Source organism: Accipiter gentilis, chromosome 2, assembly GCF_929443795.1.
Source record: "Accipiter gentilis chromosome 2, bAccGen1.1, whole genome shotgun sequence".
Taxonomy (NCBI): Eukaryota; Metazoa; Chordata; class Aves; order Accipitriformes; family Accipitridae; genus Astur; species Astur gentilis.
Window position 1 is genome coordinate 8,058,813 of NC_064881.1, and position 24,983 is coordinate 8,083,795.

The 24,983-nt window shown below is 39.6% G+C and overlaps 1 protein-coding gene across 2 annotated transcripts in view; it reads right to left on the reverse strand.

Moving 5' to 3' along the window:
* Positions 1-24,983, reverse strand: part of NOL4 (nucleolar protein 4) — a 196,963-nt gene that overhangs the window by 145,110 nt on the left and 26,870 nt on the right. For both annotated transcript variants that reach the window (XM_049827495.1, XM_049827485.1), the window contains exons 2-5: positions 16,218-16,367; positions 5,578-5,689; positions 4,954-5,066; positions 733-865 (exon numbers count right to left, since the gene is read on the reverse strand). In XM_049827495.1, coding sequence (XP_049683452.1) covers positions 733-865; positions 4,954-5,066; positions 5,578-5,689; positions 16,218-16,367 — 508 coding nt within the window. The remainder of the gene's footprint in view (positions 1-732; positions 866-4,953; positions 5,067-5,577; positions 5,690-16,217; positions 16,368-24,983) is intronic.

Consider the following 24,983-nt stretch of genomic DNA (forward strand, 5'->3'; position numbering starts at 1 on the left):
ATTCATGTGCCACACATGAGCCACTGTCACAGCCTGTAGTGGGCAGACTCTTTGTGAGCTCCATATGCAAGGAGAAAGTTCATTCCAAACCAGGCCCATCTGACTTGTTCTATAACAGGGGCTGAAATCAAAGAGTACATACACATCTATGCATCTTCTATGCAAAGTAAAACTTCCATCTCTTTCACCAACAAATTAGCTTTGTGTTGTAACTAACCTAGAGATAATTAACATTCAAATTTACAATGCTGCTTGGTCTGTTTTCTCTTCTTTTACCTCTATTTCCCTATCAGAGTTTGTCTTTTTCATCCTTTCTTCTGAATATCACATCCCAATTCCTAGCTCTCAAATAACCATGCTTCTGTCACACTCCTCTTCCTGATTTCAACCAGTAAAAACAACTTTCTCAGCCTTCTGGGTTGCCTCAGAAAGGTTTGAGTTTCATTTCCTTTTATGCCTGTGTATGGTCACACTATGTATATAAAAACAGTAAAATAATAATACCTAACGTATAGTGGTCTAAGCACTCACCTGTTGCCTAAGCAACAAATAAATTAACCTGCAGAAAAAAACAACTTCATCCTCTTCATGCTGAGACATAGGTAACATACATTTCAAATTACCTAATGAAACACATTATGAAGAAAAGGACACAGCAGGTACTAAATGAAGGCACAGAATGGGAAAAAGACAAGGCAATACCACATTTTCTGTATGAAACGAGAGCCTTACCATCCTGCTGGCCCTGGAGGTTCTGAGGACTTTGCATTCTCTCTTCCAGATTTGAGCTGAGGTCAGAGTTCACAGCTGACATCCTAGTTGAGTCACTCATATCAAACTCATCACTTTCTATAGAGCTTTCATCCTGCAAACGGAAAGTTTCAGAAACATGTCAGAAAACATCGTATGCTGTTCACATTATATGTGCAGTTCACTCGTTCCCATTTATTTCACTCACACCTGGAGCGGGGTGTAATCATGCTAAATCTTTGTGTATATAAGCAAACAAGCAGAGCACATAAAGAAGAGCAAGGAAAACACAGTGTTTATGTGATATGATAATCTGACAAATGCAATTTGTTCAACTATGAGGATACTCCATTACCGCACACTTGTAACTGTTATTTTGCAAAATATAGAGATAATTAACATTCCTAGTATTTTGCAAAATACATCCTAGTACATCCTAGTATTTTGCAAAAGAGGGCTAGTAAGTAGAGACCCCATACCAAGTCCTTGTTATTCAAATTTGGTTGAGGAGACGTCTCCACATTCCCTACCTGAATCCTCTACCTTTCCCAAGCAAGGTCAGTAACCCCATGATGACCACTCACAGTAAGATATTTCTAAATGGCCACCTGACCTAATAAGAATCCACCACCAAATTCCCTTGACATGATGTCTGTCACCCTTACACTGCTACTGTGTTTAAAGAAGCATCTATGAAAATGATAAAGCTTATAAAAGTTCTGAGCATGTTCAAATGACAGTCAGTGGCAAACCAAAGTAATATAATCACATGAGAATCACTTCAAATTTATTCTACCTTATACATCTTTAATATGATTTATCCATCAAGTCTAATTACAAAGCATCTACTAGGGATGATAGCAGAAGGCAAAAAGTAGAAGTCCCAATCAAATATTTTGTCCCCATTTATAAAAGCAAAACAGTTTTGGACCTAGTCCAGCAAACATTCACGTACATGTTTAACTTCACTTGTTTCAGTCCCACTGAAGTTCATGCGTCCACTCATGGATTAAAAATTAAGCAACCACAAGTCTTGCTCTGTAAGCTGCTGAAGCAACATACAAACCTAAGCTGATATATTTTCAGTAACAATTTTTCTGACATAATTACTCCTGTTATGAAGAAAAGCATTTTAAAGAACACAGAGAAAAATATGGCAAATAATTTTGTACTCCCTGAAGATCAGTTTAAAATACTTTTCTAATTAATATAATTTTTTATTTTTTTAGGGGAAAAAAAAAAAAACCAACTGACAGGATTCTGACTATTTTTCTGGGTTGCTCACCAGAATTGACCCAGAAAAACAGCAATCTTTAGAATATGATTTGCTGTGTACTTGTTGTGAACTGGTTTCTACAGATACTAATGTAGCTGCTTTCTTCTTTCTGAGTGCTTGGCCTTTAAATCAATTCCTCTCTTGGGTCTCAGTGATGTTTCCAGCTTGCAGGGGCATTTCTCTCATTTTCGGAAGGCAAGTTCCCTGCAGTCACGACTCTTGTGAAACTGGGATGAAGTACTGCCAAATGCCATTCAGGAGCGAGAGTGGGACAACACGCATGGCAATGCTGTTTTGCACTGTCACACCAGGACAATGACAGATAACAAAACAAACATACTTTGTTCTCAAAGTTTTGTAAAGCACTAAACGGAAGAGTGAGTTCTTCTCTAGTGGGCACCTGTCTGCCTTGCTCAGATAAGGCGGGAGCACCCCAGGTAGAGCAGCAGCAAATACCTGAACCCTGCTCTCACACAAGAACCGTGGTGCCCACTAGCCTCCTGCCCCAGAGAGAGGGGACCAAGGCACATGCTGAGCTCGTTCTGAGGTTTAGGAAAAATGCACACTGCTTGTTCAAAGAGTAAGATCAGAACACAAACTCCCCCAGACCTTCTGGAAGGCTGGGCCTCTGTTAAGACACAGTGGTATTTCTCACTGAATCCTGTCGGAACCAGCAAGCAGCAGCTTACATTTTCCAATTCTGGGGTTAGGCAACCTGTATGGGCTCCCAGAAGAGGAGCTCTGGCTATCCAGCGCTAGCATAGGTATAAAACAATACACATGGGCAGGCCTGTGTTTGCCTACAGCAATCTGCAGAATATCTCCACCTCGCTCCCCAACCTGTGTAAACATTTATCTGAATCTGCGTGGACACACAGGCATGGGGAAAGGAGCTGGGAGCCACTGGCATCTTTGCACCGGTTGTAGCACAGCTGTAAATTCCCACACAGCGATGAGTTCTCCTGTTAGATGAAGCCTGTTTCCTTTTCATCGATGGCCTCAGCTTAAAAATGATGAATTGAGGGTGAGAGAATTAGGAGGCTTTCAGTCACTGTGCTAGCTAGTCGTGGGATTCAAGTTTACTCCTGTCTCAATTCCACCCCCTCCACAAGAATACAGATATGATTGATGAAACCTTGGAAACAGAGTCTTCCTACAAACCCAAGCATGTTTTTCAAGTACATTAAATAGCTGGAACGTATGCACCAAAAATCTTCCTGCTTTGTACTACACCATTTTCATTGCCATTTTGTTCTCAGTGCAACAAATGTACAGCCTGAAGGAAAAAGAAATTCTTAACAAAACTCTGCCTTGAAAAAAGATGTAAAGATTATCTTGAGGACTTTCCTTGTGTCCACTCTGCCCTGGCCAATACATTGTTACTAAAACATATCAAAAATTACTTTTATCTTCATCAATCCAGTGCTACAAACATTTCATACACAGTAACATTAGAGCTGCAAAACTGAGCTGGGCAGGGAGACAGCAAGCAATGGCACTTCTTGCTGCCACTATATCATCTCCCCTGGTTCACCTAGATGAAAAAACTGGTTCAACACAAATTTCAGCCATCAGACCAGAAAGACTACACCTAAACATTCAGGTTGTAGAGGCACTGCGGCAGGTGGCCCTGATCCAGCATGAGCCCTTGACCCTGTTGTGGGTGGAGTAATTCTCAAAGGGGAGAAGTGGAAAAAACAAAGAGTCCTTTAACTCCTAAGGCTGCTGCAAGGATAAAGCTCTTCTCTCCTGCTGCTTGAAACCCTGCTGCCAGATCCCTAAAAAGGGGCAGCATGCAGAAGGGAGAATCAATAGGAGGGAAAGATGACCAGGCTGTATTTGTGCATGAAGAACTCTGAGTCAGGGATCTCTCCCCACACCCTCCACAATTAAAAAAAAAAGACAAAAGCAAAACAAGGATCCTGATATTTCTAAAAGATTGATGAAAACCCTGTTCTATGGGGTTTTGAATAATTCATAAATCTTCACCAATAGCCCATATCTACTTATTATGAAACCAAATCTGGCTGACTCCACAGAAGTCAGGAGTCAGTCAGGGTCTTTGACATAATCCAGCTGCTAAGGTTGTTTTTGAAGGTTTTCTTTATTAAAAAATATGTTGCAGTCAGGCAGAAGGACACAGCGTGTAGGACTGCTTTTTGGCTGGCACATAGCTGGGCTTCTAACTATTTGGCAGCTGAAATAGTAAAAGAACACATTTCTAGCAAAATGAGTTTATTACAAATAATTTGGTAGGTGCTATCCAATTGGTGAAGCACTTAAGATCTGGAAAAACTCTGAATAAATCACAGAAATAAAATAATTTTTTAGAAGTAAATACCATTCAATTCCAATTCTCTCTGAAGAAGCTTGATTCTCAGCCTACTTCTCTTCCTTTTGTTTCCCGTCTTTTTATTCAAAGTTTCAAAAGCAACCCCTACTCTTATTTATCAAGCTTTTTGGCTTAAAGATTTCAGCTGATGTTGCCAAGGTTTCCATCTATCTCACTGTAATGTGTTGCATCCTGGCTGCTAAAGTTGAGAACACCATGGCATTCATTTCAGCTGTTGATGGTATGTTTTCTAGAATTAGACAATGAAAGTCACTGGTGAACACAGCACTAAGTCTTGGGTGAACATGCTACCCCCGTTATCCTTTCTGCTGGTCCAGACAGTAAAAGGGCACCTTCAGGTAATTTGAAGCAGTATGGCATATTATCCCCAACCATGGAAGGGTGGTAAGTCATGACATTTTCTCTCAACCTGATTACTTGCAAACAGCCTTGCTTTGGTTTCAGACTGGCTATTTTAGCAACAAAATTATAAAGATGGGATCAACAATCATCTTTAGTTCAGTTTCCTGGCTACCACAAAGACAAGTACCGAAGAACACAGGAGAACAGAAAACCAAAAGATTTCAGGTTTTACCTCATCTTGCTGTGAATTTAGTAGCTGCAGCTTCATGTGTTTCATATAAGCCATAGTAATTGGCATGTTGTAATCAATCATACTGGTCACCAAAGTTGGAGGTTTTCCATTATCTGCAATAAAAATATTTATTATACATTATATGTTAATTGCGGAGGCTACATCAGCCTACTCTGCAGTCAAAGTCAGACAGTTATGTCATTTAGTTCTAACTTTGGCATCTTCAATCGCTTGTAGGCTGTACAGATGGAAGTCTCCCGAAGAAAAATGAAAATCAAGTTCAAACCCTGAAAAGTGATGAGTTCTTCTTCCCTAAATGACTACAGCACATGCACCCTATCTATTCCTTATGTTTAAGCCCCCATATAAACATTCCCATAGCAAAATAAATTATTTCCTCCAGATAAAATCATCTTTCTGTTGAGGGTGCATATGGTATTACACTCCATCCTTAAGTGAAAGCAGAAGATTCACTACCTTCCAGCTTAAGTAAATGAGATGATCTGAATTACTGAACTGTTCCAGTCTACCAAATTTTTATGAACCCTCACTTAAGCTAGGAAAATATAAATGGGTATTAGGAGTAAAATTACTTTACATCCCACTATTTGACACTAAAACTACCTTTATGATCCGCTCCATCTGGGTTTAAATGCATTCTTTTCTGGCACTCTGAGCAGCTCATTAGAAATCGTGTCACCGCTTCTCTCGGTAAGAAGGCATAGGTCTCTGAAATCTGAAATGAATAACAAAATATAGGTGTTATTATATAAGCTGATTGAACATGATTTAACAGAACTGATCATTATATTTCCAAATAAGGCATATTATCTTATAATGCCAGGAAGCACAATGAAAGCATGTTCTGCATACTATGTAGGATTTCAAGAAACATCTATCCAATCTGCCTACTTATCATCTAATGCCTAATAACAGTCGATACTGAACAAAATTTCATTTATATCAAAAGGGGGTTTGGGTTCTGTTTACAGGTTTTTTTCAAATTCCTCTCAGCAAAAAGATTCATACATAACCGGCATCCCACTGAGGGTTGTTTTTAAAAAAAGTTGAAAAGCAACCTTTTTCTTATAACCAACACCAAAACCAGAAAGTGCTTGGCTTATGTGCTCTATTTATTTTTATTGTAACAACAGGTAGACAGATATAGGACTCAGTGTATTAGCAGCAATGACAGTCTCCTTACTATTTTAAATTTGTATTTGAATGTTTTGCAAAAATATTCTTGGAAAGCTTGTGATTTAATACTATGGAGTAAATATGTTATTTTTAGTAATAGTTATAGAATTTCAGAATTGCTGGATTTTAAAGACTCTGGTTTACCTTGAAATAACAGATTTTGGTTGTTTCCTCATTTCAACGTTATCATTCTTTCCAACCACATACTCACAAGCAGGCATCAGAGGGATTTTTTTTTTTCTTTTTTGAAAGGGGAGAGGAGGAAACAGGTATTGCTGGTTTTGAAGATTGCATTCCCACCACCCCCAAGGATGCATACATCTTTATAGACATTTTGCCTTGGTGAAAAGGACCTGGAGGTTGGCGCCAAGCTGAAAATGAGCCAACAGCATACTCTCTGATCACAGATAAAACCCATCTCATACTGGCTACGTTATGTGTATGGCCAGCAGATAAAGCAAAGTTATTATCCCTCTCTACTCAGTGCTGGTAAGACAGCAGCTGCAGTAATGTGCCCGGGTTGCTCCTCCACAGTTCAAGAAGGCTGCTGAGGAGTAGGAGTAGGCTCTGTGGCAGGCCACCCTGGCAGCTGGAACCTAAAGGAACTTCAAGGAAGGGTTGAGGGAGCTGGATTTGTTTTATGTAGCTTATGAGGCAGAGAGGGATCTAATTGCAGCCCACCACTGCCTGAAGGGGAGTTAAAAAACTGGGGAGAGAAATTCTTCAGAGGGTATAACCAAGGACAACAACCACCAACTGCGGGTGGTTGTTCGGGTTGGGACATTCAAACCGAACATCAGCAGAAACTTCTTCACTAAGAGGCCAGTGGACAGGAGCGGCTTTACCAGGTGGGTGGAAGAATCTCCAAACTTGGATGTTTTCATGACATTACAAGGCAAAGCCATGGCTTTTCTGTGATTCATTATATATGTTGATGTATATACACTGAACAGTGCAACTATTGTAAGGAATCTCTAGCCTTTCTTTTCCCAGCCAAGGTGGTTGTCTTGCAATGGAGACAACACCTAAAGAAAGACAAAGTCCCCGCAAGAGAGATTAAAAGAGTCAACTGATATCTGCTTGTATTCCCTTATTGTAAAACCTACAGCAGGACTGGACTTCCTATCAAGCCCTGCATTGATGCAAGTCTCTGTAGGAAGTGCAGAAGGATGGAGGTGGGGTGTATCAAAGTGTGGATACAGAAAGGACAAGGTAACTTTCTTTAACTGGATGTAAAATGGGATTCCATACTGTGTAAATCACTCATGCTCCTCACAAGGGTGCTAAAAGGAGGAGCAATGGCAAGTTTTAACTCTCTTACACTCTTCTCCCTGGCTCATCACCTACTTAATCTGTGTTGAAACTTATGTTTCCTAAAATTCCATGGACCAAATTTATCATGACAGTATTTTGGAAAATAGGTGGAGTTTAAGTTAGTGTTTGTTGATGTGACATAAGTCATGGAAATACATGAAAATGATGCATTGTAAAATAAGAATGCAAATTATACCATCCTGTTTATGATATTGTTTAGGCCATTTATTGTTGTTGTTTTCTTATATAACAGAAATCTTATTTTGAGGGGGAGAAGGGGATTAGTATAAAAGCAAAATTTGTTCTGTGATGAAAATTGGCAAAGACTTTCTCTGGGCCTGAAAAAATTTATCTGAAAATGAAGGCACTAAAATGAAGCCATTTTTGAATGGGAGATGCTACCAAAAAAATCTTTTTCAGATTATTTTTCCTGGTTTCTATACCACAGAACAGATGTTTATTTACCTTTCTAAATATGAAAACATTGGTTATACTCATGCCTTATGGAATCTTAAAAAAGAAGTTAAAATCAGCTAGAATTTAGCATTAAGAAAATTGGTAAGTGCACATACACAGCAACCTCTCTCTCGTAACATTTAACACATTTAGCACTGTATTGAAATTAATGGAGCTTACCCATGGATTCATTAGTTGTCTGCATTTGATAGGAATGCTCCATTTATTCTAATCAAGCATCTCTGTCAAAATTCCAGTTCTGCTCAAACAAGATGAAAATCCTCCACGGAAAGCAAGTGAGCTAAGGCCTAGATTTGATAGGTATGCTCCACTGACTCTAAGGGAACCGGGTTTTATGACTAAATTTGTCCACATAGCAGATGCTTGTGTCTCCAGCCTCCCACTGCAACACAGTTTTAAGGATGCCCTTCCCTAAATAACACCAGTTTTCACCAACTTCCTCCCCTGTTTATTTTGTAATTTGAATCAACCACTTACATTCCAAGACTTCAGCCTGTATAAATTGCCATAACACAATAGGTATGATATTAAAAGAGATACATAGAGGACATAACCTGCAGCTTTCCTTATTCTTGCTGCTTGAATATACACAAAAACCTCTTTCCAAGTTTCAGTGCCAGAAAGCTTAGAAAACCTCCCCCCAAACCTCACGTCCCCAACAGTGCAGACTTCTGTTTGCCTTTCTCATTAAAGAAGGGCACATCTACTTCATAAGATGCAGATAGCTGCTTGCTCACTCTGGCCATGCTCCGAACCAGCTGGCTTAGCATCAGCTGTAGCCGGGAAGCTCTCTAACCAAATTAGCACAAGGCTGAACACAAAATCCTGTATTTCACCCTTCAGTAGAGTTTACCAGCTTGTGCACAAGGTTAGGTTGATGTAGTTCATGGAGCTGGCTTGCATGTGAGTTTTTCAGAGCACAACCTGGAGGCCTATGACACTTTTAAAATAATTATACAGAAATACCTTAGACAGTGGTCTGACTTCATCAGGAAAATTTGTTTCTGTCCTCTATTCTATCTGAAAGAAAGCAATCCTCATTGATGCTGTATATTCTCACTGCCTTCAGTAGCCCTGTTCCTAGCTCTCTTCTCAAGGCCATTAGCTAACAAAAAATATAGCCAGACCATCTCATTCAGTGATGTGCTGCAATAAAAGAATATTGTTTTATTGCAATTCTACACAAAAAAAACCCAAATGCACACAATTCTACATTTTAAGAAAAAATAAAGCCAGAAAAGTGAATTGAAGTGGGTGATATTGCATTGTTTACATCCACATACTAACAATGCACACCAGCATGTTTTTGGCACGACTTACAAGAAACTGCTCACACACATGCCTGTACCAATCAAAGAACAATCAGTGCTGATTTACCATATTGATAAAATTACTTGCATTGCTTGAAAAAAAAGTAAGTATACTTTTTTCAAATATGAAGCTTTAGAAGTATTCTTATGGGTTTCCTTATTCTTACTAGTGGTTTTATTGCACATTAGCATAACTTCTGTTGCTTGTAGAAATGTGTTATCTTGCATCTGGACATATTGTGTATCACGGACAAATCAGAAAATAAGCAAATCCTAGCAGGTTGGTGTTTAGGTATTGTGTACTAGGTATAGCTCTTACAGCTGAATGCTTATTACATTGTAAAGGGGGAAAAATTATATGAAGAAGAAACTAGACATCTGGAGAATTAAGCAAAGAGTGCAAAACTCATACAGGGTTTGTTTTAGCCCCCAAAGTTACAGGATAAGAAGCGAATATTTCCTAACAATACAGTCCATGTGCACCTACACATATCTCATTTTAACTGTGAACTGAGAGGAAAATAAAAGGAGTTGACTTCAGCAACTTCAGAGTCAAAACTTCTATGATCTTATTTCATTGTTCACAAAAAGTCTATAATAGATTTTGACATATATCAACCCATCCAAAACATCACCCAGCAACAAAGGCCTTCTAGACCTATAATTGACCTACATGCTATTTACTGGATCCCACGAAGAGCACAACTACTACAAGGCAAGTAATCCAGTACCTGAGCATGTAATCTGATTTAGACTGGAGCTAAGTGATGCATGCCCTAATTGTCTATGAGAAGCGTATTGCATTCCTACTCCATCACTGCAGGCAGAGAAAACAGGCAGTCTCTTTTATGCTCTCCAATATTCAGATTATTTAAATGCAGGATGTTGTGATGATGTAGCTTTCAGAGCTACATTTTTATTTGGAAAATTAACAAGCTCTAAACTGAAAGGCAGATTTTAGGACACATATGGCAGAGCAGGAAAGACAAGTGTGAGGAGAGGGAGTGAAATTTTGCAAGTGAACCTATTAACCCCTAAAGAATTAACATGGAGGATGTATGTGTAGTCTGGAAGATACGATGTGTCAGAATAGAGAATTTTTTTTGGTGTGTGTGTTTATTTTTTTTAATTAAGGAGGGTAAGGGGGCGACGATGATCGAAAGAAGACTTCCAAGAGGAGAGAAAGAGAGACAGGGAGAGTGAAGATGGTAATCCGTCCTGGGCCCACAGCCATCAAACCAGGTGGCAGAAATTGGTTTCTTGATGACAGGAGGGCAAGCCAGCCAAAGAAAGTCCTCTCCTTTCCTCATCAAGAGGTCAGAATAGAAGGATGGCATAAGAAAGCAGATATATTACTGCTGGGAGTTTTATCAAGAGCTCACTACCCTGCTATACTGGGAAAAATGCTGTTCCCTTTCGTGCTAAACTTGCGCTTCACAGCTCCCTTCCCTCCCTGTGTAGCAGAAGCTGCTTTCTGCACGGGAAGCGATGGGGGACACCTGCTAGTAGGACTACTGCCAGGACACTCAACACTCGCCCTTTGCAAAGAAGCAAGAACAAGTCCATAGAGTAAAAGTGCAAGGGCTTGGCTGTTTCACTGTGCACACAGGAACAGTGCGGATGCAAGGATTTAAGTGTGTTAAGGCCCTGCACAAGCGTCATATTTTTCCGCTTCCCCAAGGACAAGGTCTACCCTGGACAGAAACCAGCCAGGCTCCAAACCTGCTCTAGCCCTGTTTGATCAGGGAAGTTGTACTGGGAGGAGATTATGTTATTTCACAGTGCGACCTGTCAAAAAATTCTTGCCCAAGGAAAACACGTTCATTGTGATGCTCAGAGGGGACTCGCAAGCACATTGCTGTTTTGGGAGGGGAAAGGAGTCACGCCTTGTTTCACAATCTGTGGAAGGTTTTTCTTAGGGTGACAGGAAAGAGGGAATCTACTCAACAGCCTGATCCCAAACCAAGAAACATTTATTACTGCAACAGCTGGGTGAAGAACAGGACCCCAGATATTTCCCCACACCTAATAGACTCCTGTTCTGCCTCAGATGTTACATATTTATGTACTACCTATCTGATCAGAGTCTTGCCTCAAGCTACTTTCCCTTGACACATCAATATCTCCCCCATGTTTTACAAGCCTGATTCTCTTCCAGCTCATCAGCCCAGTGCTCTTTTTTCATTCATGGATTGGGAGTTTTATTAACTGACCCATTTCTCCTGCTCAGACATCACAACCCTCACTCACTACTCAAGTTCACTGCTGTAACATTTCAAAGCTTTGCACAGTGGCTACACAGGCTCAACAGGCAGATATTATATCACCCTTCACAGGTAAAAACATTAAAGTAGAATATGCACATGGAATTTAAGGTGCTTAAGGTGGCTATGAGATTTACACAAACAGTTCTCAGGTAGGTAATGCACTTAGTTATGGGAAACTTTGTCTAGATACAACATACAAAGCTGAGGCACTTACTCTATTGTTTAAATGAATTAAAATCTAACATCTTTTTTAAGAATATTAAAGAAAGTAAAGAAAATAAAATATACTCTGAAATATAGGGCTTGATCACTAAATCTGGCCTACCTGTACCCATAGCTGGGCCTTTGAGGAAGCAGAGATGTTTTCCATCTTCCATCTGGCCACAGACCATTTGAGTTTCTTGAAAAATGTAATAAGGCTATTTTTTTCCTAGTTTGCACTGAATCGCAAAGAGTTGCCCTAACAGCTTGAGCCTGTTGCATTATGCTGCTACTGTAGCCACAACTTTTCCCAGTTACTCCCACCTCTGATATACCCCTCACCACTCAAATTTAAATTTTAGAACAGTTTAAATCAAGAAATGCAGCTTTACAAAGGCACAGAAAGCCCACTATGCACTTGTTGCATGCCTTTTCCAATACACCAGATGGATTCTTTTCCTGAACGCTTCTGTCCCGTGCATCCCCATCTCCGCTTTGACACCGCAGTTCTCCTTTCAGAGTGGGATGCCTATACAAAAATAACTCCTTTAGGACAAAGAGTGAAAAGTACTATCCCAAAGCAATGCAGTTCCTCTAGGACACTGAGCTGTAGCAGCGAGTGCTAGCAGAGTCACCCCTACAAGGATCCTTGGTACTCTCTCCCAACAGCTTAACCAATTCCTTGCATCAGCACATTTCACCCCCCCTCCTTGGAGCCTGACAGAGGACCCGGGAGGGAATGCAGGACAAGCAGCTACCTGTTTGGGCACCACTGCTTTCCTTGGCACCAAGGAACGTGCTCTTTTCACCTTCCACACCTTCCTAATCACCTGTGCCCCTGCTGAGCAACTGACTTGGCCAGGCCTTGTGTCACATACCCTGCCTTTGTGAGGGAATTATTTCCCAGATCAAGGCCCTCGATGTTCTCCCTGTTTGTAAACTTCCTTGGGAAGCAGGGAACTAGCTGAGATTATAAACATCGTATTAAGTATTCCTTCAGTCTGGCTACTCCAGATATAATTTAAAGTTCCTAGTTTCATTTTATATATATATATAAGCCGGGTCTTTTTTTTGCTAGTGCGGATCTACCTACTGCTATGCTGGCAAGGAATACAGCCCATCAATCTTATAATGCATACAAGTCAGGCACTTGAAATGAGCACAAAACCTGCCAGTTAAACAGGAAGTTCACTCTTTTTTGCATATTTTCAAGGTTACTCTCCTATATCATTTAGATACACTTTGTACAATTCCCTTCTTATTTGTTAGTGTGCAGAGAAGAAAATAGGACCTTATTCTAAACTTAAATATTGAAGCACAGATGCTTTCCTAGTTAATATATAGGATTTTTGTCAAGAAATCGTAAAGTTTGAGTTTGATACATTGCTGCCCCAATTAAAATATAAAGGTTCCCTTCCAATATGCTGCTCTTTTAGAGGTACCAAGCACCATATCCTATTTATCTTCCCATGAGGCACCACTGTAGGAAGTCCCACAGAAATCAATCAGTTGTAAAAATGCCATTTGTTTCCACACAGTTAACGTAAACAAGTCAGTGCAGATTACAGATTCACTAATTGAGTTTGTAAGCTATTCTGAACACGCTTTCAGAGACATACTGATGTATTTTAGCACTCCAGCATCTGGGGTAACTCTATCAAAAACTAAAAAGACTCTACCTATTCCAAGTTTGCTACTCTAGATAAATGCAAACAGTAGTTAATTAAGTCACCTTTGACAATTTCATTACCCTTCTAATCATTCTTGAGTGCTATTCAAAATTTTGAGTGGAGCAGTTCGCTATTGAAAATAGACACACATATATAAGCAAAGTAATTACTTGAAATCAATATGTTGCAATTCTTAGGGCTGTGCCATTAATTTTTTAGAAATACTTGGGTACTGAAAATCCATGACAATATTTATGAACTTCAGAAGCTTAGCAATTTTGTACCAAAATTGTGGTGGTTTTCTCCCCAACATTTCTCTGTTAAAATGTTTTGGTTATCCAGTCAGAGAGCAGAAGCAATGTGATCATCACATGCCAGGAATTATGAATAACAAATAGCAGTTGTAGCATACAGTTTGTGAACCATCCTTTCTGTAAAAACTCTTCACTCAAACTATTTAGTGAATACTTATGCATGATAAATACATTCACAGATCTCAAGGATGATTCACTTTTGACATGTGAATGAAGAAACAAGACTAAATTAATCTTGTTCCCAATTCACTTAATAAAATTAAACCCCACCAAAGTACTTCAGTTTGATTTATAAAGCTTTTAGGATATAATGCTTTGTGAGACAGTTACTCGAGATACTACCTCTTTCCTCCTGCAATGCCACAGAGGAGATAGATACTGCATGGCTTGCAGGAACAGATCAACACCACAGCTCATCATTTTTAGTAAAGGCATTTTCATGGACAGGTCCAGTAAAGGAGCATGCATTTCCCCAGCTAGTCTGGTAGAATTTGAGGCCTGTTTACTTAATTCTCACATCAGGATAGAACCTTTTTTCCTTTTTTTTAATCTATAGAAGTCTTTAAAAATTATATATGTGAATTCTGTCCTTGGGAAATAAGAGTCAATGCCCTTAATGAACAAATATGCAATGAAATGAATACACAAATATTGCAGACTCTAGTAATGACACAAACTTACATTTGGACATCCTTATCCTCTGCTCATAATGACGTAATAAGCTCAGGTCTCAGTTGCAATAACAGCTGACATCAAATGAAACTACTGTGCAGGCTATTAAATCTGTACAAATAGTTCTCCTCACAGAAGATACGCTAGTTGTCTTTCATGCTGTTCGCAATACACAAATTTCTTATCTGACCTGGAATCATGGGATTCTTACAGTGGTAAATATTATACTTGGCATGTATTTGTAGGATGATGACTTGAAGTATTGTATTTATAGTTGGTAGTATTCTTTATACTTGTATATTGTTATACAAAGTTTGTGACCTATACCTTTGAACAGCTTACGGAAGTAAAACAAAATAGAAAGGTCAATGAAAATATTACTTCTCTAATGCTTTCTAAAAGAGAAGACCAAGTATCAAAATGGCCAAGGTGACAGATGACAATTAGACAGTTTGTGTTTGTTCACCCTAAAATAACACTCTAAGCCTTACAAAAGCACACCAGATGACACCAGATGACTGATGTCTTCCTTCATATATCTGTCCTAAGGCCAATACCGCTGGGAACAAATTATAAGAAATTTTGCCAAGACCTTATCCCACAACAAATCACCTGAAATAGCCTATAAATAAAATATCTGTGAAGGGATTCATAAACACATAGCAAAGATTCTTTATATCTGAAAAAAACAGTAATGGAAAAATAGCAATTTCTTACGGCTAAAATTGAAGATGTGGGTAGCAGAAACCTGGAGTTCCCTCACATTTTGGTGACCCCTGATGAAAAACAGCTGACACGACTGCAGGTTGTTTTTAAGGTGAAGAACACTGTGTTCAGGGTGACAGGTCACCTCAGGGCCCTGTGCACAGCAATCCGTGGGCCTCGTCCCACTGGGGCCACGGGGAGAGGTGCCTCAGAAGGCCCCTGGCTGGGGCTGTGGGATGGGCCCTGGCTGGGACTCCCTGCCCTGCTGCCCTGGGGGAGCTCCTGGTGCTGCAGCAGCTGGAAACAGCTGGGCAGGTGGATCAGGATCAACCGCTGAGCGTGCCTGGGACTATCACAGCCCTGCACATGGAAGTTCGGCCATCCAAATCCAGGCAAGCACATACATTTTAAGCACCTTAGGAAAGCGCAGTAAATGTTTCATTAGTTCTCCGTAAGAAAAGAAAGTGTTACATTTGTGCCACTAACCACAAAAAGCTATTTATAGCTATTTTGAGGCAGTGGCTGAACTGGTTAGGTCAAGCGACAACATGCAATTAAAAATCGTAGAAATAATCATTTCTCTCTACTCAGCCGGTTTATGCAGGTGTGAGAGCTGCCCTCTCAATACTTCTCTCATTGTACCTAGTAGCTTTCCGGCCTTTTGAATTTAGCATATTTACAAGTTTTCATACCATGAAACCATTAAGTATACTTAGTCTGCAGCAATAAACTATAAGGCAACTTCATTCATATGCTGAAATACAGCACCTCATTCAGCAAAGCTGTGACAACACCTGCTAAGTCTTCTTTAAAACTTCATCCATTTAATAACAACTAATTAATACAGAGTTAATAGAGATATTGTCAAACCATTATAGAAAGAATAAATTCTCTGTTAGTACCAATGAGAAAATGTTTATTGAAGTCAATGGATCTGGCCCTTACTACACAGAAAATGTGATTTCTAAACTGTGTGTTTTCATGCATTATTGAAAGATCTCTGAAATAAATTTGAGGGTGAGGGTTGCAGCACTAATCCAGTTGGAAAAAAACACAAATCACACACCATGTGACTAAGCCCAAATAATTCACGCTTTTAGAGACTGATGGTCACTTTTAGTTGCTTTTTTTACTTACTGCTTTATACGTTCTCTTTTGTCCAGCATGTTTTCTGATTTGTTCTCCATTAGGCCCAGTTTCAACATGCATGGAATAGATTATGTCAAAGAAATCTTCTACAACGGCTACCCGCCGTAAAGACAGCTTCTCATCTACACCTACTCCATCCTGAAAAGAAAAAAAAAGAGAAAAGAAAAGGTAAGGAAGACAGGATGAATAGATAAATTATGACAATCATGGGATGCATTCTCCTTTTTTAGCAGGGAGTTAAAGACCCTTCCACTGAGATCTGAAGGTCATCCACCCTGTGAATGACAGAAACAGTATTGTAGGAAAGCTGTATGATCAGCAGGATCACATGGACCCTTGCAAGCAGTCCATTTTGCCAAGCCAGGGCATTTGGCCTCTTGATAGAAAGTGATCTTTCACTCCAGTATTTATAAAATGAAACAAAAAATATCTGTGCTTCTTTCTCCAAATGCACAAACAAGATTCAGTGGTAGAAGCAGTCCCAAACACATGGCACAGAAATGCATTATGCAGTGGTTAATGAGAATGCAACAGCTCTTTTAAATCTGCACCTAGCATTTCATAAAGTTATTTAATAAAAGGTTTTAATTCACAGGTGACAGAGCTGACTGTAATTATGAATACAAAGGAAGTTGTTACAAACAAATTATCCCTGCAAAACCCGCTTCAAAATACACTACGTGAAGACATAGCACAATATGAGGAAAAGAAAGGGATATTTTTAAAATTTGTGATTTTTGCACACAGATGTTCAGTTGGAACAAGTGACAGAAAAGTGAGGACACCTACCATCTGATTTTAAAAAGTGATAGTGCCATGGTAGCTAAAGACTTCTAAACAGAAACAGTCCCCAATGTCTCTGAAATTAATCACTGCAGTTCAGTTCCCGCCTTTTAAACAGGACCATCCATATGAGGGTTTTTTGTTTTACAGCTGTCTATGGATTCAATTCTAATGAAGGGGCAGGAACTGGGACTCTTGTTTTTCCACAGCAGGCATCTATCAAGCAGGCTGTGTTTTGTAATACAATATAAGTATATGAAGAATAAAATGAGAATGGGCAATTCACTTGTACTCCACCATAGTATTTGAATTCAGACCTCTGGAGGCAGCCGTGTCACCTAAGCTTCAATGTGTATTTTAAGCAATAAGGGCGCTCCAAACTTAACACATTTGATAATACCGTTACTGCTGCTGTAACTCATGCCACAAAAAAACCGAATTATATTGACCCTTTTGTGACCAAACACATGCAGTTATTGCTGTGGTGACCAAATAAAGATGAAAGATGAGAAATGAAAAGACAGTAATTATGTAGGACTCCCAGTTGCCGTCCCCCTGCTCATAACTTCTTGCTAACCCATTCCAGTAATTTTGCTTGATGTGAACAACCATGATATTTTTTTCCTCACTGCCTCTATTTTTATTCCAGCCCACTTATTTTCATTTTTCATAAAGTTCATGGAAAAGAACCCAAATTGTCCCAATGGCTCTGAAGAACGTCCAAGGGTGACAAAAAGGAGCTCTGACACATTCCCAGTAGTGATGGAGAAAATGTCAGTGCCTTTATAGAGCAACTTTCTAAATGTGCATGGCTCTAAATGATATCAGGTTAGGATGTGTTGATATGCTACCAGCCTGACAAGTTTTGTCCTGTCTTGCTCCAGTATGCCCAACCTTCTTCAGAAAGGTCCCTGCCCAAAGCTACGTGATCCCTTCCATTTGCACAGCAGGGTGTGCTCTTTGTCCCCAGGAGACGACTGGACCAGAGCAGAACTCCCACATATGCATGATGAGAGGACTACCACAGTCCTGACGGAAGTGACTGTGTTGAGGATTCAGGGTGGAGGAAGATGAAGAATTTGCAGTGCAGACAGGTTAAAGCCTCAGAGAGATCAGCTGGGAACAGTTGCTCTGAGAAGGCGGCGAGGCTCCTGTCCCATGAACAGTCTCTAAAATTTCACTAACCACCAGCTCAAAAATTTTGTGGCATCATGACAGGTTCTGGTATCAGCATCATTAAGAATTCATTTGGTATTGCCCACTACCATTGCCCACTATTTAAAAAAAAAATGTTTTAGAGATGGGGCCAACATAAAATGCAGTCTTTGCAGCTTTAATCTTTAGGGGAATTCACGTGAGCTTTGTAGGGGGCCCCATCTTCAATCATTATTTTCTCACCACCCAAACGGCACGGCGGGGTCCCTAATGATTTCAAACACTCTTATTATGACGACAGTGTTATCTCATGCCGCTCTCCGAACACTCAGAAGTTTATAGTGTTGATTAACTGATAAAGATTTAATCTGTTTATTACTAATGAGTTTTGTTTTAGGAAATTTCCTACGGGGGAGCTCTCATTTTTAATTAAAGAGAAATGCATTACAACAATATTAATTTAAAACGTGAGATGCCACCTCAGCAGAGCTGACACATGCAAACATTAGGAATACATTCAAAAAAGAAACTCAAAAACAAAACTCATTTTGCTGCTTTTGGTAGCCATAGCGTGCAATGCTGTTTTTTCACAGTCCTCCTACCTCCCTCCCCTTACACTGATACCCAAAGGCAGGTAGGCATGATGTGGGTGCGCTCTTGAAGCTGCATTTCTCCATACAGCTGAATAAAACTCCAAGCATTGCTTCTACTTCTAAAAATACAAGGAAATAAAATCAGCACAAACTCTCTGTCATGCCTCCTAACTCAAGTGCCAGAAAATGAACACAAACTTTCCAAATCTTGTCAGTCAAAAAGGGTAGGAAAAAAATGGTTTACATGGAGTGGAAACTGCTTCAGGGGAAGACAGTACTATTATTTAACATCTATACTTGTAACTTCATCATAACTTTATCTGGTGGGGCCTGGACCTGATTAGGTCAGGCTTCAATCTGCTGGGTGCTGTATAAGGCAGTAAGGTAGACCTTGTTTCAGAAAGCCTGCAGTGCTGCAGAAGGTACTGAGCTGCTTTGAGTAAGCTGTTCAGTCCATCTGGCAACTAGCAATGCTGTGCAGAGATGTAAGCTTTAGCTGCAGAAGCAATACACCAGATGAGTAACTTGAATAAGGTAGCTACTTACTGAGACTTTTGATATCCCAATACTGACATCCCAATAAGTAAAAAGTTGGGCAAATGATACAAACTCAAATCTCCATTTAAACCATCAAGTCTCTGAAGTGGACACAGTTGTATCAGGCTTTCCTGCCATATGCCATTACACTACACTTTTATCCTGAAATTGCTATTTGATAAAGGCATTAACAAAGCAGTTCTACTTCATAAGCTGGCTTTGGGTAAAATTTTTCACAGTGCCTAAGGGGACATTTTTTTAGCCTCAACTAAGGCTAAAAAGAGACGAATCAGGGAATACATGATAATGCTATGCAGATGTCTGAAAGGCTATGAAATGTCCACAAGGGATAGGACAAGTAATAGGCTTAAACCACAGCATGGGAGATTTACATTAGACATTAGGAAAAACTTACTATTGATGTAGATAGTCAAGTACAGTAATAGTTTGCCTGGGGAGGCTGTGGGATGTCTGTCACAGGAGGATTTTGAGACCAGGTTAGACAAATATCTGTCAGGGATCGTTTGAGTAAATCCTGTCTTGGATAGACTAGATATTAACTGAGTTCCTTCTTGATAATTCTATGACTGAGAAGCTTAAATGCCACTTTCAAAGTGACTTGGTTACTAACAACTCTGGAATAGCAAGGAGGATATTTATAAATCACAGATGTATTTTTAGGACTTTCATTCATCATGGCAACAGTCCAAGCCCTACTTTCAAAAATTACTTAGGAATGGAAGCCTCACTGGATGTTTCACTTCAAAAAATTGGACTTAGACTCTTAAATCTTTTAGGCTGAGCTTCATCCCACTTGTTCCAGCCATCACAGAGCTATGCCCCTATCCTAAACCAGTTGTCTCAGATTCCTCGCCAGCCAGCAGCGTGACAGGCAGTGCCAAGATACAATTCATCCCTATAGCTGCTGGAATGGTTTCAATCTCTACCAGTGAGAAATTACTTAATTTTACTCTTTGCATTGCAAGGTTTCCTGTTTACTCTTGGTTTTATGTTTATTCAGTGCTCTTCCTATGTTCTTAGGATACAAATAAATAGATGTTTATTTTCATTTTCAGCCCTCCAAATTCCATTTGCACTCTGAGATTGAAGATGTTTGGCTGGTTGGTTGGTTTTAGATGTCTACACAAAGAATAAATTTCTGGACAGAATTTACTTTTACAGAGAGTTGTGCACCTCTTGGAAAGTGCTAAGGATCCCTTTGAACAAGGATGCTTGAGGAGAGAGTCAGTCTGTTTTATTGAGGTGGAACCTACAGGGCTAGTGGGACTAAAGAAGGGGGAAAAGGTTTGCCAGTGAAGTGAACAGATAAAACTATTAGTCAAGACAGCAAAAAGATCTATTAAATGAAAGGCTGTCATTTTTACAGTTACTTTGCAGAGGTGAAAAAAAATTTGATACAAGCCTTTAAAATTAAATCCACTGAAACAAAAGTGCTTGCAATTCCTTGCTTGAGAATACCTACACCATCTCATGTTGAAATTTTTTGGGGGAAATAGGTCTCATAAAACACCCTCTCAATTTGTGAATGTATATAACTATCAGTATCTTTACCACATTTGAAAAATATTCCTATAAACACATGATAGACAGAAATAGAAAATAAAAGTAAAGGCTTGGTTGGTGGTTCTATGGAAAAATGTTCAGGTCTATAAAAACCTCCATTGTAAAAGCATCAAAGCCAGAAGCATCTACAAAACATTAGGAGTAGATGGAAATAACAATCAACCTAAATATTTAATTACAGAACACAAATCACATACAAATGTAAGACTGCTTTGATTGCAGAAATATGTGTAACAACAACCAACCAGTTCAGATGACAGCAGAGTTAAAGCACATCTGTGTCACCACACCTCTGCTGACTAGTATCGGCTCTTGCAGTCTTGAAAATGCATTTCCCCTGGAAGGGAAGCAAAGTCTTTTGCTGACTAAAACATTGTGCTCTGAACAAACTACATCCTTACAAAAAGTTTTGCTCATAAACCCCCACCTTGTTAGCTTATACATAATGAGCTCCTGACATGATTGTATGTAGGTGTTTTACTCCCTCTGGATTCAACACTGGAAAAACTTTGTATTGTAACTGTTAGGAGGAACCAGTGGTAGTTTATGTATAACATGAGCCTTATATACTTGTCTGCAGAAATAAGTTAAAATAAATTATCAGATTGAAAATCCTGTTATATGTTATTTCCTTTATCTGCCTGCTCAGTAACTGTAAAAAATATTAAAATTTAAAAACAGCGATGACCATTTAAGAATGTCTTTTACTCCCAAGGAAATGAACAATCTAGTTTCATCAGCACGCTGATTTGAATCCCCAGGTTATTAGTACACCATTCGAATATCTAAATCATTCCTGTCAGCACGGTACAGATCAAAATTTATTAGTGTTTCATACTTATTATTAAGTGGCCTAAAAATAAATAAATTGATCACTTCTATCCAGTTCCTAATGGAAAGTGTCTATAATAGCAAAAGGGGTATTTAGTATTTGAAATTTATAGTTGCTGTTACTCATTATGTGATCTGTTTGAACAGCAAATCTCGTATTTTACCAGCAGATGGAGACAGGAAAAATCAGAGTTATATTAAGGCAGATAGATACACACCGGAACCATTTTCAGTTGACAAGTCTTCTGGAATCTTTAGAGCAACAAACCCTACAAGGGCTACACCTGTAAGCTAGGAAATGGCAGCAACGAGTCAAACTAATTGTGGAAATAGGTCATGAAAATAAAGAGAATAAATTGAAGTAAAATGGCAAATTAATATGCCACTTGAGATGAGAGACAAACATCAGATTAAACAACAGACACAAATTTTTGCGATGTTATGAAAGCTATAGGTGAGAAAAAGTCTTCTAACTGTCTTGATAGGGGAGTCTAAGAAACCCAATAAACAGCAAGAGAGACCAAATCAACACTGAGCAGAAGTCCCTTTCTCCTTTATCTCTTGGACCAGTCCAGATGACAGGAAAGCACCAAAGCCAAGTCTCTGTCCATAAACAATAAGAGGTGAATGTTGAGTGTTATGTAAGTCTAAAAGATCCCACCCAAAAAGTCTATCCTACTGAGTCCTTTCAAGTGAGGCCATCATCTGGTGTGAATCACTAGCTCTATTAAATTAAGCTCTTGCAATTAGATATCATGGGTTGTGAAATCCAACTTGCCAAACTGCAAAGGGAAGGTCTGTCACCTTTCTTTCCTTGAAGTGTAGTAAAATGGGCCTGGAGATTATTTCATGATAGACAAGATAGCTTCAAAGCAGAAGCAGGGAAGTGATCATCCCCCTGTACTTGGCACTGGTGAGGCCGCACGTTGAGTGCTGTGTTCAGTTTTGAGCCCCACACTACAGGAAAGACATTGAGGTGCTGGAGCGTGTCTAGAGAAGGGCAACCAAGTTGGTGAGAGGCCTGGAGCATAAGTCTATGATGAGCAGCTGAGGGAACCGGGGTTGTTTAGTCTGCAGAAAAGGAGGCTGAGGGGAGACCTTATCGCTCTCTACAACTACCTGAAAGGAGGTTGCAGTGAGGTGGGTGCTGGTCTCTTCTGTTAGGTGGTTGGAGATAGGACGAGAGGAAATGGCCTCAGGTTGCGGCAGGGGAGGTTTAGATTAGATACTAGGAAAAATTTCTTACTGAAGGGGTTGTGATGCATTGGAACAGGCTGCCCAGGGAAGTGGTCAAATCACCATCCCTTGGAGGTGTTCAAAAACCACGTAGACAAGGCAATTCAGGACATGGTTTAGTGGCCATGGATGATGGTTGGACTGGATGATCCTGAAGGTCTTTTCCAACCTAAACAATTCTATGATTCTATGAAAGGTATCTTCAGAGGCCCCTTTGGCATGAACAGGATAGTAACGTGGCCAGTGGTCTCTGAGATAAATATTTAAAACTCTTTCCGTATTGTAGAGGGGAAGAAACTTTTCTTTTTCATCTTTCTTCAGAAGTGTGGATGGATAGGTAGATCTATCATCATCACTGTTAGTGCAGAAGAGCTTTGAAATGAAACATGGAATGTGTCTACTGACTCTTGTGTCTCCTACTGAAAATAAGCATGAACATGGTAAGCAAGAGGCAATTTCAAAACATCACCTCAAGATCAACTGCGCTCAGAGCCCTGAAGGAACGACAGAGAAGACCCCAGTGAGGAATACAGAACAGGAAGAGCCCTGGTTGCAGTTTACTCCTCACAGTTAAGAGTTACTTCTAACTGAGGTCTCAATACTCTTTTCCTTCAGCACACTAACACCAGATTATTATTTTTTTTCCTTAGGTGTTTAAACATTTACACAGCCATTCTGAACAAAAACAGGTCACACAACAGGCCACATTTTACTATTTGTGAAGTCTGTTGCTGCAGGCTAATTAAACACCCTGAGCTGTATCTCTGTGAGCAAGCAGGGCACCACAGGAGCAGCAGATCTTTAGAGCAAGGCAGCTGATACCAAGGAGGCGATTCCACACGGTATGTATTTCAGGCTAGCTCTAACCTGGTCCCCTGCACTGGACACCCACTTCTGGTTGCAACCCAGTAGGTGCATGCCTAGAACAAATGCCAGTTTTCTTTCACTGAAAGGAATCCAGTTCATGCACTAAAAAAACACTGCAGTGTGAAACGAAGCATACCGAGCATGGTCAAGAGTTTTGTTTCAAAGGCACATTCATTCTCCAAACTAAAATGCCAGTGCAGATGCAGTCATAGCTTCCTTAGTAAGACAAGATAGGATTTTTCACAGATGCACGTGGTGGTGAATATTACCCAAACCGATGAGGAAGATACTTAAGTATCTAGCTCAGGGACACATATGACCCTGGTGTGGCTGGGAAGAGCAGAAAGAAGCTGAACAAACACCTATTCTGACATGGAGACCATATTTGCCACATGACTCCCTCCACCTGCCTCCCTCTCCAGCAAATTCCTGCCTACTTAGCCTGTTAAAACAACAGATGATGCTTCCAACATTAGATGCAGCCTGATTACAGCTGGCCTTTTTTCCTTTTATTTTTTGACAGAGAAAGCAAATTAATGCTGTATTCTGTCTACAAACGTATGTTGAGTTTGTATATTTAGTACAGGAACAATTAACCCAGGCATTAAATGCATCATACTCAGTGACAAGTATGGGACAATTCCAATTGAACCAAAGCTAGAATTGGACAGAGAGGAAGAGCACATATAACAACTGTGGGGAGATGGCAGTTTGCGCTTCAAAGGTAAACAATTTTGGTCAATTTCTAAGCACACAAAAAAAAATTAATTCGGCAAATTGCTATATCTTTTTATTAAATTGAACTTAACTATAATTTACCAATGAATTCTTCATTCAAAAAACCATCTCAAAAATAATTTCTGATCTTAGACCATTTCAAAATAGTTTGTTCAGAAGTCTAGATTTTAGAAGAGAAGCAATAACTATTTATTTTTTTGATAACCAGATTGTATTGTTCCCTGTTCCCTGAAGGAAGCTGTCTCTTTTCTAGTGGGTTACTTTTCTATTAGAAATAATTAAGTTTTGACTTTGAAGTCTATTTTTTTGAAAATAGTCACTACAGTTCTGGAAATATCCAGCACACCTCCCTTGCCCACTTCAAATTCACTGTTTGGTAAGCAACTGAGAGCTAATAAACCTAGCTAGGACACTAAAGATAACTGAACAG